Consider the following 15,314-nt stretch of genomic DNA (forward strand, 5'->3'; position numbering starts at 1 on the left):
AATGCTGAAAGAGAAAAATTAATACACACACCACTGTTCTACAAAAGCTGCAGGCCTTTGAATGAGAGTTGATTCATTCTTCACAGTTATCTTCAAATGCACAGCTCTGATCTCCTCTCTAATCGCATCACAGACAGGGTCAGAAAGGAAGCATGGAAAAACACAAGCCAAGCAGACCACATCACATGTGTCTCCAAAGGTCTAAGGCACGAGAGAAACCAAAAGGCAGCATCTGGAAAGCTTTACTTTTTATTTTTCTAAAATACAAATGTCTGTCTTGTGTTAGTAACTTTAATATGATAGGCCAAATGCATCCAGTAAAAAGGAGGCACTGGCTACAGAATTCAAAATACTGAATGTATTTTCTGGAAAGAAATTTATTCTGTTGATCTACACTTCAGATATAACATTGATTCAAATTCATTAGTTATTATTTTTACATCAGAATCTTTGAAGTTCGGGACTAATAAACTGGAACTTGAAAAGTTTTAAAGTAAACTCCTATTAATGTGTAGATATGGATCCATAAAAAACATAACCAAGAATTTTATACACTTTATTAAAAGATCAAAAAATAAACAATAACAATATAGAAGTAACATACTAAAATGAGTAGCATTATGCACATTTCTAAAGCACGTACAAGCACTACAGCAATATAATGTGGCAAAAAGAAACATAAATTCAAAGCGTACACCCTGTTGGTAGCAGTTGAGGGAATGAACTATCCTGTTATGGAACTGAAATACTGCATTAACCTACGCCTGTCTGGATCCAATGATATTTTAATTTCTTACAATTCCACAGGGCTAAGTGTAATCATTTGTATATATTTTCTAAACTATTCCATTAAATTGATATCTAATGTTTCCCTTACATTGTTTTACCAGAAATGCCTATGAAAAGAAGAATGTGCTTCAAAGATCTACTTTACACAGTACAGTATAAATGTTTTTATATATTTAAATTAAAAATTGACAATTTAGGAGAACATTCTCTCTTTGATTTTAGTGATTGCCTAAAATACAATTCTCTATTTATAAAAAAAAATAGTGATCTTTTGTCAGGTGATGTAATAAAGGGTGAGGAGTCGGTTCATTTTCATGATCTAAAAAAAAAAAATAAAACAAAGCTAATTGGAAAGAAAAAAAAAAATCCCATAATCCAATCTAAGAATGGTCTTATCATCCCCTCATCTGCTAGGATACAAAAGCCATGGCAACAAAATCATTTGGCTTCCACCACTATCAAATAGCATCTGTGTACAGTAATAAAGAACTGGAACCTTGTAATTCGGTGTCAGGTAATTCTCTCTGTTGTGTGTTTGGAAAAATAACTTCATTTTATTTAACAGTTGTGTTATTTTGCATGTTTAAATATCTCCTTTGAGAGGCATATAGAGTTATTTTTGATGATAGAGGATGTCAGTAAAGATCACTAGCAAAGATTTTAGCAGTGTTGTCATGATCATGCTCATACCCCGACAAAGTTTGACCAGCTATGATTCATTTCACATAGTGCAAAATATTTTTTCTCTCATAATCCTAGAAATGAGAAAGAACTTGATTATAGAAACTGATGATGGCAAAGGGAAGCCATAATCATGTGGTGGCTTGAACTAGCTGATTATTTTGTATTAAAATCTAGGTTATTACATAACACCACGGAGAGAAGCAACATCTGATTTTTCCTCATTTTAAAGACCCTGGGGCTGTTCCAATTCAGCAAACCACCACTTGCACAGCCCTGTGGTGCAGAGTGGGCTGGCTGGGCACACACTGGCATTGCCAGGGGTTGGGAATGCTGGCCAAGGAACAGCTCTTGTGCTTGGCAGCAGCAGCTCAGCCCCCAGCCCTGGGGCATCCACCAAAGGGTGACAGTCACACTGGATGCCACCTCCCACCATTCTGCTCTGGGGGACTTGCCCCTCACTGCTCGAGTCAGGACCAGACTCATGGCAAAACCAGTTACTTTTCTGAAGCAAAACTGGGGCTTGGGTTTTGCAGAAAAAAAAAAAAAGAACACACAAAAAAAATCCAACAAAAACCGAAGCTTGTTCCAATCAAAAATAAATGGGTCAACACAGGCACTTCAGCTGCTCCAAAATCCCCCAGCACTGCGGAGTCCCAGCAGTACCAACACAAACAGGAGCAAGAGGCTGCTCACTGAGGACCCACAGCTTTGCTCTCCTTTGGTGGCAACTCAAAGGGGCTTGTTAGTCCCAGCCTGGAGCACCCAGCCGGCCACACTGCCACCAGCCTCCACCTCCCTGTCCCAGCAGCACCACCCTGTGCCTCTCAAATCACACCATGGCTGTCACACAGCACAAAGAACTGGTCCCAGACAGTCCCAACCCATCCCTGCCCATCTATGGTTCACCAGCTCCTTCCGTTTTGTTACCTTGCCCCAAAAGGTTAAAAAAAAAATAAAAATCAAGAAGTTGTGACATTTCAAATTCACTCTGGGATTTAAAACACTCACCACAATGACAGTCACCTCCCACAGATAAACACTTCAAGACAGAAATAGGATTAGGTGCTAGGAAAAATGTGTGTGTGCTGCCACGGACCTACCAGTCCTAATAGGATTCACCGAGAACACAACCTATCAGAAACATGACCTGGGGTGTGTTTGAAAATGTAGGCTGATTAAAAAAAGTAATTTGAATCTTTGCTAGTGACCTTACTAATTAATTCCACACCGTTTCCCATTCTCTGTGCTGCAGGTTGGAGCTGACCTGTTATCAGTCTGCTGTATAATAAGCTATGGCAAACTACAAAGCTTTTACAACAGCAAAGCAACATCATGCTTTCAGATAAGTTTTATAGCAAAAAACTCCTCCTTTTCAAAGCCTTAGTAATACCTATCTCTTTTACAAACTTTTCCTGTATTATTACAGACTTTTTATATTCAAAATAAGTTCCAAGGATTTCTTTCGTGGACTATGTACATAAGTGCAAAAAAGGTGTGTCTCACACATTCGTACACTAACTGAATCAGTTTAACTGCAGCATATTTGTATCTTCAACACTGTTACGGGGTCATTCCACAATATTTTTTTTCTTATGTACAGTTTCTGCTAATATAAATTAGTATTAAAATAGTTATATGCTTAATTATTTAGCCCTGATCGTAACGTAATCGTGTGAGTGTTCAATTTCTGGAGAAAAGAAAATTGCAGGCAAAGCTACAGTACTGAAACTGATTAATTCTGAATTGCCACCGTGTGAATGGATGTGAAATGAAAGCAAGACCGGTCACTACGCTGTAAATACAGGCTGCTGTGTTCCCCAAGTGAAAATACTGTGGAATAACCCTTGCCACACAACAATTTCTACAAGCTATAAAACCTGACTCTAAATCCATGTGTTGTAAACTTCTTGACTGAAAAAGTGACCTTAAAGACACAAATTCAGCGTTCACATGGGACTTTGGGATTTTAAAAATATTCAATCATATCTTTATCTGACAGTATCGAACTGTACCTTTAACAAGCTCATACTGTTACACATCACTTTTAATTTACATGTGAAAATTTCACAAATAATGTATACAAAGGTAGCCATGTTGTAGTTTTGTTGCCATAGCAACAACAACTTAATATAATTAGTTAACAATGAATCTATCATTGTAGGAGTTACATACAAAGTTAATTTTGTTCTTAAACTGTAAACTATACAAACTAGTTATGGACTGTATTCTATACCTTACCATGCTTCAGTGTTGGTTTAGAATATAACTAAATGGGCTGAATACATGTATTAAAAATTTTAAACTTTCTCTAACTCTCCTTCAAAATTAAATTCATTAGTTACTAAAGATATCAAAAAAAGCAATAATGAAAACCTTAAAAACTAATGGTAGAGAAATGAAAATATATGACATGAATTAATGCGTTGTAGCCTAGTAACAATGAGTTGTAGCTCTATTTACATTTGGATTAGGCTATCAACTATTTTTTTTTTTTAAAGTTATTACAGTCTTTAACATACAGTATATACTCTAAGGCCTTCAACAGGCACATGGTAAAATCAGGTCAATATCAAACTAAATCCATTCAACAGGAATGGGAAATTAGATTTTCCTCATAAATTTCACCTTTTTCAATTTTCATGTCTGTGAAATGTACAAGGGATAAACAAAACGAGGACTCCAGTTTCTCAATCCTTGTGTACCCGGCGTGTCCTAGAGCTACTCCTACCGCGTGCCAGCGCCAGCCCCGGCCGGGCCAGGGGACGTCACCGTGTCCTGCTCCGGCCGCCTGTGCCACCGAGGTGCCCCCGGCTGCGGTGCCAGCCCCGCGGGGTCCCCGCTGCAGGGGACAGCGGGAGCAGCAGCAGGAGCAGCAGCAGCAGCAGCAGCGGGACCCCAGCCCAGCCCCAGCGCCGCGGGACGAGCGCGTCGGGAAGCGGCGCGGGCTGCCCGGGGAGGTAACGGCTTCTAGAACGTTGCGATGCAAAAATACACAGTCAAAAATCATCAGCTAAAAATTTCCAACTAAAAAACACGGCTGATTGTGAAATCATGTTCCAAATTACTAAAAACACTGTATTTAACAAAAATAATCTTAATAGTTTTACGAATCCATTTTATTTTAAATCCCTCTTTTATTGTCTGCTTATGTTACAGTTTAGTAGTAGTACTTTTTATTGAAACTACTAACAACCTTTTTTCGTGAAAATGATCAATCTCAGCTTTCATTTTCCCTCTGCATGACCCGTTTTATCCAAGTTTCAGCATTTCTTGCATATTGTTTGCATAAGGCTGAGAGAAATGGACAAAGAGAAATAACTTTGGATAAATAAAAAATATAGGTTCATGGAAAGTGGGAAGCTTATAAAAATGTCACTAAAATTATATTGATTTAAACAAACTTACATACATCTCTTGTCAAATAAAGGATGATATTCATGCTTTTATGACATTTGTTTAGAGTCACTAACTAGCTCGGTGACTTTGTAATATTCTATTTAGGAAATTTATAGTCTGGCGACTGGTTTTTTTTTCTTTTCTTTCTTGAACAAAGAAAATTAGAGCAAGTCATTGCACAACTAGTTTAAATAGTGCTACCTCAAAATGGCATTTTTGCCGAGATTGTTTTGAATTTGGTGAAGTTTAGTGCTTCAAGCTTTTCTTTCCTTAAACTCATTTACAAATTAACTCTAAATTTGCCAGCAATATAAAAACTGTTGTGGCACCTAATATAACTACCCTGAACATCCCTCATTGGACCTCTTTAATAAAAAATAATCCTTAAACGCCTTTTTTTTTTCAGTGCTTTAAATGTGACATGAAAACAGCTGTATTCTAGGTTTACATTCTATGCACATCTATGCCAGATGTTTAAGTCGATAAATAAAATAGGAGGTTACATCAAAGTTTCAAGATATACAAAAATCCATTTAGCACTGAAAAAATTTCAACCTCCTTGAACTCATAAAGCCATACAAGCTTGAATGCATCCTTTCTGGCTTAAGAAGATCAGCTCTGTTCTTTGTTGAGGCACTGGCACAGGTTGTGCAAAACCCATTTTTGATACACAAATAATTTCAAACAGGAAGTACTCAAATCCACTTTTTCCACTAACAATGTTATGGTTTTGGGAAACAGAAACACAGTGGTGAAAAGAACAGGTATGTGGTCACCAATACAAATGAGAGTCACTGATTTCACCCCTCTGCTTGTGAGCACAGATGGCTGGGGAACATCCACAGACACAAGCGACCGTCAAAACTCAGGGTCCATAAAAGAGGTCTTGGGGGGATGTTTTTTTCCCCTTTCTATCAGGGTTTGGTTCAAAGTCTGCTGAATTGAACAAAAAGATTCCTCAAAGCCTTAATGAACTGGGCTCCTCAAAGATTCATGCTATGAGTGAGTCTCCATGGGCAGATGGTCAGAGCCTGCCCTGGGCTCACAGGCTGCGCCCTGGGTGTGCCACCATCACTCGTGGCCCATGGAGACACACATCCAGCAAACTGTCTGTGCTCATACTGCAGGAGGGAGAACAAGGAATATCTAACCAAGGCCAAGGAACTGGGAAAAGAGAAGAAAATCTGGTGTCTGAATTTGGCACTCTACAGGACCACTCTGAGCTCAGGGTGGTCACCCCTCCAGACACTGTGAGCTGGCCTCTTGCTTGATTCTCTCTGTATGGAGTTTGTGGATTTACAGCAGCAAATCCACCTCTTCCACAATGCCAATGATACTGTAGAGCTACGATAGGGATGAATTTGGCGGGATCCTCAACCAAAATGCATTTCTGCAGCCAGATTGTTCAGCAACGCAGCATAACGACAGGCGGGGCTGTCCAGGGTGCACGGGCTGAAATGGTTTTATTCGTGCGTATGAAAAGGAGGTATTGAGAACTAGCCCTTGTTGTGCAACAAACATTGCTCTTGATCAAGTAGAAGGTGCCAAAATAAATCCACTGACCGACAGGAACTCCATTAAGACAAATGTTTATCTTCAGCAGAAAGCTTATGCTGAGCTTTTTGCTGCTTTGTTACTGCTGTGGTTGCTTTAAAGGGCCACAGATCACAGGGATGGGGGAAATAATCACCCACTTACGGAAAATTGTGATTAAATAAATGGGGCGTGCTGACAAAATTTCAACAAGAGACACATATAAGATTTCAGGCCAAAATGTTTCAGCATGCTTGGTGGAGACAAGCCCAGGGCTCGGTGCTGCCCAGCCTGGGCTGAGCCACGGCCCCGGGCCCTCCCCAGCCAAGGGCTGGCACCTGCTCCTCTCCAATGCAATGAGCTTTTGCCCAACTGAAGCCGTCTCACTCCACCACCATTTTTTTGTTGTTTGCTTCAACTGCACCATGAGAACAGCGAGAGAGATTGTGCGCCGTTTGCAGCTGAGAATGCACTTCAATGGACAACAGAGCTGCAGAAATCCCTTGATGCTTACCCCTGTCTGAGCAAATTGTTCCTGTCCCCTTACTGAGCCTGGGCTTTTGTGTTTGTTTTTTTTCCCCAAAAGTTTCCAGAATCAGCTCATTGTATTGAAAGAAGAACCCTGAACTGGACTAAAATGATAGCTGTCTTTTCACATCACTTGTACTAAAAATTTGGAGACTATCTGAAGGCAAGTTTTAAATGATAAAAGGAGCATTTAACATAAGCAACTTTAGCTGACATTAACAGCAAAATCCAGCAAAGGGCAGAACATTCTGTGTCGTGTTTTTCAAGCACATAATTCCTGTTTCCCACAATAACATTTTTAGTAAAAAACAAACAAAATCCCATAAAACCTACAGTATATGAAAACTTAAGACATAACAATAATGAAAAAATGGTATTGAGTATACTTGATAATGATGTACACTTTAAAACAAATCAATAGACTATGATGTAAACAAAACAGTAAGATAACACTTTAAAAACAAGACAAACATTTATCCATCGATAGTATACAGTAAACCAACAGTCCGCTGTGCAGATGCACTTATCATGATGGTAATCATAAAATGATTAAGTGTGTTAAAGTAATGTGTTATAAAAGTCTATTATAATTTCCTACTTGTATATCTCATATAACAGAGCGCTGTTTGTTAATTGTTTCTATAGTGCTTTTTTTTTTTTCTTTTTTTTTTTGACATTCCCATTGATCAGTTTTTGGTTAACATGTAGGCTGCAACAGGCTTACTGTAGAGGTGGTAGAGAATGATAGAGGGAAGAGGGGAATATATACAGAAAGGCCATGCGCAGCTTCCCACCAAGAAGTCCTGGTGCTCCATAATTTTACTGTTCAGAATTTCAACATGGTCTGCTGCAGGGGAAAGAAAAAAACAATGAAGAAATAGTGAGAAGTTAATACATCTATATTTTAAAAGTCATTCTAATACATTTACATCCTCCATGTGTTGCCCAAGAAGTTGCCATTAGTGTGTTGCAGACAGACATTTTATTCCATTAATTTTCTGATGTAGGGAGAAGTTGTCAGTAACATACTTGGCATCCTCTTAATCTGCACTTCTCTCTCTTTCACACAATGACAGGGCAAATAGTGAAAGAGGGAGGTGAAGAAATAATAGTCTTGATTTTTGGATGGGATGCCAAGAAGAGGGTGGCTAAGGAGAGGGCCAAAGGAATCTCTGATCTGTGTTAGCTCTTGTTTCCTTTAGACAGTCACATTAAAGCTGATCCTAAGGATTTAGGCGACTGAGCCCAGGGATCAAACACTGACACAGAAACCCTGTGCTCAGGGCCCCTCTTCTGGGAGCAAATTGCCTCTTTGTGATGTACTCATGAAAATCCTCCACTGAAGAACCCAACAACTTATCTCCTGCAGAGCTAGACCAATCAGCCTGGCTACCAGGACTACTTCAACCATGGAGGGAAAGAAAAACAACTGTCAGAGCAGCGAGGGCTTCAGTTACCAAAGCCCCACTAAGGGAAAGTCTCCTGAAAAAATGCTGAAAACATTCAAGATGAAGCTCTTCCAATCAAATGATCTCCTTACTGGGTGTACAGGCTGTTTTACACGTTATGGAAATGGGTTAACATGTCATGTCCGTCTGCCATTTGGAACAGCAGTACAGTCTAAGCTGAACATTTTCACTAATGTGGACAAGCTTGGTTTCACCCCTTATGAACAGGGTCCACAGCCACAGTCAGCAGGTCATGGACACACATGGTATTTAATTAAGGTCAGCAGAGATAAGGGCCACCACTGATAAAGTAGCTTCTGTTGATTGCTAATAGATATCATCACTGAATTGATTGCCAAATTAATTTCCAGTATTTTATTGCCTGTAATATGTGACCTAAGGAAGAAATGGGTTTGCATATCTGCATATACGAAATGGCTGCTTTGAGAAAGACCTCTTGTTAAATTGGCTGAAGTCTCTTGAGGTAAAAAAACACAGCCAAGAACTGAAACTACCCAGAGATTTTAGCTCATGAACATCAGCTAAAATTCACAAAGAAAAGCAATGGAAAAATGACACTGCTGCTATGGCTGTGAAATAGTACTCTGTAACTCCAAGGACAAATTCCTCCATCACTCCCCTCAGAGAAAACTATCATCCTAGGGAAGCCCAGGATCTGCAGGTGGGGTGAAGACTATGTTGCTCATGACATTCATTCTGGTCTCCAACCCACCATGAGGCAGGCCCTCTCTGCAGCTGACCAACAGAGTTCTGCCCAGACTGAGCCAGCCTTGCAGATGCACAGCAGCTGCTGCTGACCCAATCCTGCTTACCCCAGGAAAGAAAATATGTCACTAACAGCAAAAGAGAAGTTACACCTTTTCAGCTGACTCATTACCAGAGCAGTCTCTGCCATCAGCACTGCAAATCCCTGAGGTATCTGCAGGCAGCTGGGAGCTGTGCAGAGCCATGTAAACCTGTAAACAGAGCCATGGGGCTGGGGGATGCACAGGGAGGCTGTGACCACCACAACACAAGTACCTGAGACAAAGGAAACTCATTATACACCACAGGGCTGGTCTGTGTCTGTGCTGCAGCAGCTGAATTCCTGTTGAGTCAGCAGAGCATGAAGCCAATGGGGTCCCATGGGCTCAGTCCCTCTGCCTGAGCCAGCCCTGTGCTTAGGGGATGCAGTGCCCATGTACAAATCAATTCACCATAAAGAGAAATACCAAAAAGGAACTTACTGTTCTATCGGGAACTTCTACATCTGTGAAACAAACATGCTGCTACTCAGTTCATCTACTGATAACTGGGATATCTACAGCAAAAAAAACAAAGAACACAACACATTAAAACATTGCCTTGAAACCAGGCTGTTCATTCTGTCTTCAGCATTAGATTAATATGTACATCAGTGTCTTATAAAACAGGATCCACTCCCAAGTCTTTATTTTGCTACACTTAAAGAACAATGTAGCTGCACCACTACTGATGCCTTGTGGAGTACCTGGTGATTGTACTGGGATTTGAACTCCATAGACTACAAGTAAAACAGAAATGCCCTGAAACTATCTGGCTCAAACAGGACTCACACAGCCACAGAGCAACGCTGCACAGCAATTTCTGCTTTCCTCTCATGACCAATACAAGTCTGAGTAAGACCTGCTCTACCTGAAAATAACAACAAAGCACAGAAAAAGACTGGCAATTCCTACTGCGAGCAGTAAAACACTGCCTAGGACTTATGCAGGCAAAACTCCTACTGAAATCCTCATGACCTCACACCAGCAAAAGCCTAGAGGATGCCCCCAGAGATATTACTGGTATTCAGCATGGATAACAGCCTCCTGCAGAGCAAAGTGACACCCCAATTCCTTTGCAATAGCTCTAAACCTGAGAGCATGACAAATAAAAATGCTAAAATTAGTCCTGGGGAAAAAATTTTTTGAAAAGTGTTTGAAATGTCTCTGGTCTAACTGGGAGAAGCTGTGTCACACCAAATTATCAGGACGCATCACTAGGACAGGTTGTGCATATACAGTTCAGGACTGGTGCAGAAGCAGCCATCACACTCAGTATCTTCAGAGGAAAGTTTTGGAGAGAATTATGGCTTGGCACACATGCATGGAATCCTGTACACTTATGGCAGTGCTACAATGGCACGTACTGCACATCCAGAGTCCTCTCTGTAGGGATGGGTGACATGCTATTGGCATAAAAAAACTTTTCACAGTCTCACCCCCGATTTTTGGTTTTTGGTTGTTTGGGGATTTTTTGGTAGTTTTTAGAGTCCAATTTTGTGGTGGTGGGGGAAAGCCACTTTATATTTCCACTTCCACTTTCCAGCCCAGAGAGAACAAGCCAAAATACCACAGGGAAGGATGCTCGGGGTGGTATTTCTGCTTGAGACTGAAAGCAGAAGCGCTGCAGGTCTTGCGTGACTCCACACTCGGCCGGTTGTGTTTGGAGGAGCCGGGGGGAGGTGTGGTTTTGGAGGAGAGCCCGCGGCCCTGCCAATCGCCCATCCCTACGCTCCGGCCGGGCAGGCGGAGCCGCCCCTCTCCATCCCCGGCCTCACGCTCGCACACACGCACACGCTGCCTCTGCGGGACGGACCCGCGCGGGATCCAGCCCTCGCCCGGTCCTCAAGATCTGAACACGTGAAAGAAAGCCATTGAAAGGGCCAAACCTGATTGGCGGTAGCTGTTGCAGCGAAGGGGACGCTGGTGGCAGGAGTTGTTGCTGCAGACACAGTGGTGGGCGTAGCACCGTGCATCATGGGCACTTTCGGAAGGGAACCATGGAAGCGACATACAGGAGGGTGGAGCGTATATATATTTTGTTTGTTTGGTTGGTTTTATGTAACCATGGCAACATGTGGTGGATTTGGGGGCGTGGCAGGAATCACAGCAACAAGCCATGTGACATCGTCATGAAGGACACATCGGGGCGCAGCATGCAATCACAGTGCAAAGCAAGACAGCGTTGGGAAAAAAAATAAACAAGAGAGAAGGGGAAAAGCCAATTACAATTATAATTAAGGAAAAAACCAAAACATTCTCAACACTTAGTACATTTATAAGCAGAACAATGATGTATTAGACTCCGAGGGCCAAATTTCCAAAGGGGGGAGAGGATGGGTGTGCTAGCAAAAGCCCACGTCAGCTCGCACCCGTGGGGAGTTAGACACAGCCAGTGCACGTTCCTTTGGGTGGGGACATTTTGGCAAGCGCACCCTCCCGCCCGCCTGGGAAAGCTTGTCCCCTTCCCTCCCCACCCCGTCCCCGCCAGCAACCAGAGGTACATGATGCACTTTGCAGCGGCTGCCGCAGCCCTTTCACCAGGTTTTCTCGCCTCTCTCTAGCAGGGACAATGTTTTGGCACGGGACAGAGCTGGAGGCACGGCAAACGAGCGGCTGGCAGACTGAGCTCTCTCCGTACAAATTCAGCATGCTCCCTTTTCCACCCTAATTCTATAGGATTTGGCAAAACTCCCCTCTTGCAGGGTGGGGGGATGGAGAGGGGAAGGGACAGAGAGGGGGAAAATACACAAATGCATCTGAACAGCTACAATTCGCAGGAAGAGCATCCGAAAGGACAACATGGCAGCAGGGAGCTTGGCAGCCTCCTGAAGCTGCACGTCCCGCAGAGCACAGTGCTGGAAGGGATGCTCTGGTGCACACACGGGCATCCCCCACACCCAAGGGGGATTTGTGGGGTCGAGGAGCCCAGAGGAAGGCCCAGCCATCCCCACAAACATGCGGTGGGGAAGCAGACTTGCCTTCCCCTCCACCCCAGCAGCACGGCCAGCCCCAGCAGGGAAGGAGCGTGTGCCTGTGGCTGGGAACGCTCCGGCCACGAGATGTTGGAACGTGTGGGTTGGGGTTTCCTACAGGCAGAGGTGCATTTGAGGGACTCAGCTCCCCATCATGCAAGCAATGTGTCCTCCCTGTACTACAGGGATAGGCAAGTTCAAGAGCAGAGTGTTTAGCCATTCATGCCAGAGCTTCCAGACCTGCTCTCGGAAAGCCTTGCACCCCCCCAGGGCTCCTGCCTCTCTCCCTCTGGCTAAAGCAGGCACACACCTGGATGCTGGTAGTCTTGCATAACCTTGGCTAGAGGATGAAAGCTCAGCTTTCACCTGCCCTCCTGTGCCCAGCAGCTGTAGACAAGAGGGGAAGGTTCTCAAAGGCCTGCAGAGGTTTCATCAAGACCCAGATGCCGAGCCTGAACAGAGTGGATCCCTGCAGCACTAATGAGCACATCCTGCCTCCCTTTATCCCACGTGCACCTGCAGTGGTACCTCCCTATGCTCTCCTGTACCTGCACACTAACACTGTCCTACAGAGATGACTCTCCAGCCAGTCCAAGGTCCAAACACTGCTTCTCTCACTGTACAAGCAGCACCCTGCTCTGGCAGAGGGGCTGACCCCAGATGTGCTCCTCCTTAGCACCTTGTTAAACAAGTCTCCTAAAATATCCTCAGAAGGACAACTAAAAATCCAAACTTAAGTCCGCCTGTTGCTTGATACAAAATAAAACAAAAATAAGCCAACAGGATCCTCCCACTTCTATTTCCTTGTGTCAGATGACTTAAATGGGTTGTAAAGACATTTAAGTGACAGATTCTTGTCTCTGAAGCGGAACTAAATAGGGGTGGGAGCACATCACCTTGGATTCTCTTATTGTAAGTCACATGAAACACTGCACTGCACAGAAATTAAAAGGGATACAACCATTTAAGCCTTAAAGAAGACAGTGGATAGACAGTCACACCATTCAGCCACCCAGGTTCTCACTGATGCATACTAACTTGCAGTCTCTTTCAGATTAGGAAAAGTTGAGAAGTTTGTGTAGAAAAACCTACCAACGCTTGCAGTGGGTGTCATGCACAGAACTGACCCTGCACACCATGCATTGAAGCGTGGAAAGATGAACAAAAGGGATATTTCATTAGTGAAGCTTCAGTGTTAGATATCACTTTAACTAAAAAGCAGGTATTCTCTTTGCAGCATTCAGTATTTAAGCACATGCAACCAGATTCTGCATATTGGTATATCAATAGTTTAAACTCAGTTTAAAGAGATCATAGCAAACCAAATTAATTCTTTAATTCTTGCGTAGTAGAGAAAAAACTCCTCCCACCTTGGTATTAAATGATATGATTGATCCCAGAAATCAGGGTTGTTTGGGATTTTTTGGGTATTGGGTATGATGATTTCTTTCTGATCGTGTCAACAGAAAACAAATTGCCCTTAGAAGAATGTCACACTCATGTTAAAATTGACTTTCCAAAAGCAATTTACTCCCGCAACCAGGGATCGTGATTCAAAGTCTCTAGTTTAAGCTGAAAGAGGCATTTATTTTTCTGGACTTGAAAAAATTGCAGTGGTGATGCAATTTTCAAGAGACAGCCTGACTCCCCCCTGCCATGGCAACCCATGATGCTGATCTCTCAACAACTGAACAGGAGATACTAAGAAAAGCAACTGCTCCCTTTTCCTCCCCACAGCGAGAGCTGTGACGTGCCACCTCTCTGCTTTGCTCCCTGAGCACTGCCAAGGCTGAGCCCAGAGCTGGAGCCTGATGTGTAACATAAATTCATCACAGACCGTTCTCTGACTGGAAATTTGCTGCTCTGCCCAGCATTAATGTCTTCAGACAGAGCAGTTGCCAGTAAGCAGCCCTGTTATGCATCAGCCCTGTGTGTAATTTCATTGCCATGATCTCAGTACCAGCGCAGCGAGGGCTGGGCACAGCTGATTTATGGTGCTCCATCAGAAACTCCTGTCCTAATGTCAACTTTGGCAACTGTGACCTTGAGGAGGAGCAGTGTGTAGCCAGCTGGGGACTTGGCATTCCCCAAGGTGTCCATGTTTCCTGAAGAAGTATTTCACTTGGCACCTGTCAGAGCTGTGCTAAGGTCAGCTCAGCCCAGCCTTTCCAAGGTTTTGCAGAGCACAAGGTAAAAGGCTACTGCTCCATCTCTCTGCATGAGATTCTGCTTCCCTGGAAGAACATCTTGGTAGCTGCTGAGTTCTGAGTGTTTCCAAGGGCTCTCATAACAGAAAGGCTACATGAGCACAGGGTTTAGGTCCCTGTCCCCTGGACACACACTCCACCTTGCTCTCAGGACCAGATTGTCTCTAAAGCTTTTCCCCTGACCCCAAAGAACAACAGTACCAAGGTGCAACTCCACTGTGTGTTCACCTCCAGGGGTCAGCCCAGAGAAACACTCTGTGTATTTTTGTAAGCATCATCTGACAAGTAAATACAGCATTAAACATTAAAAACACAGGGCATTAATTTTCCTATGGTACGCTGAATGATAATAATGATACTAAAATACCAGCTATCTGAAATATTCCTAATTCAGCCACTTATAATACTTTCCACTCCAAGCAGGTTTTGTTTTCCATTTGGCTGCAGTTAATTGGCCAGTCAGAAGACAGTCACATCTGCCACATTAATATTTCCAGTTCTATAAGAATTACTGAATTGCATCTTTCAATTTAACTCTGAGACCTTAAAGGTACAATAAAAGCTGGGAGTTAAATTGCTTTTAAAAAGCTTAGGGTATTGTACTAGTCAAAAGACAAGGAAGAGGGAAATATATGCCTTTAAAGAGGATTATATAATTTGTATTTACTAAAGACTAACCATTCCCTCTATAAACATCACAGCTGCTGCAATATGTAGGTCAGTGATATACAAGCTCAGGGAGGTGCCTACAGCCTCAAAAGAGCAGCCATAGAGGTCTATAGACATTTTAACATGAGTCCAAAAGAGCACTACACAAGAGTCAAAGAATTAATTTGGGATTAACCAGTTGAACCATAAGGAGGAAAAACAGAAAGTATGAATTCAAGAAACATGCAGACATTTTTCTTAGTTTGACTGCTTAAAAAAAACCCCAAACCACACAAAAAGGGC

General features: G+C 42.7%; 1 protein-coding gene across 11 annotated transcripts in view; it reads right to left on the reverse strand.

Moving 5' to 3' along the window:
• Positions 1-233: 233 nt before the first annotated feature.
• The window catches only part of MBNL3 (muscleblind like splicing regulator 3), a 93,494-nt gene continuing 78,413 nt past the window's right edge, over positions 234-15,314 (reverse strand). For 8 of the 11 annotated variants that reach the window (XM_063170696.1, XM_063170693.1, XM_063170701.1 and 5 more), the window contains 4 exons: positions 13,249-13,284; positions 11,071-11,165; positions 9,626-9,699; positions 234-7,777 (listed from right to left, as the gene is read on the reverse strand). In XM_063170696.1, the coding sequence (XP_063026766.1) occupies positions 9,643-9,699; positions 11,071-11,165; positions 13,249-13,284 (188 nt within the window). In that variant the 3' untranslated portion in view covers positions 234-7,777; positions 9,626-9,642. The remainder of the gene's footprint in view (positions 7,778-9,625; positions 9,700-11,070; positions 11,166-13,248; positions 13,285-15,314) is intronic. The other 3 variants (XR_010029756.1, XM_063170698.1, XR_010029757.1) reach the window with 3 other exon arrangements.

Source organism: Melospiza melodia, chromosome 16 (assembly GCF_035770615.1).
Source record: "Melospiza melodia melodia isolate bMelMel2 chromosome 16, bMelMel2.pri, whole genome shotgun sequence".
Taxonomy (NCBI): domain Eukaryota; kingdom Metazoa; phylum Chordata; class Aves; order Passeriformes; family Passerellidae; genus Melospiza; species Melospiza melodia.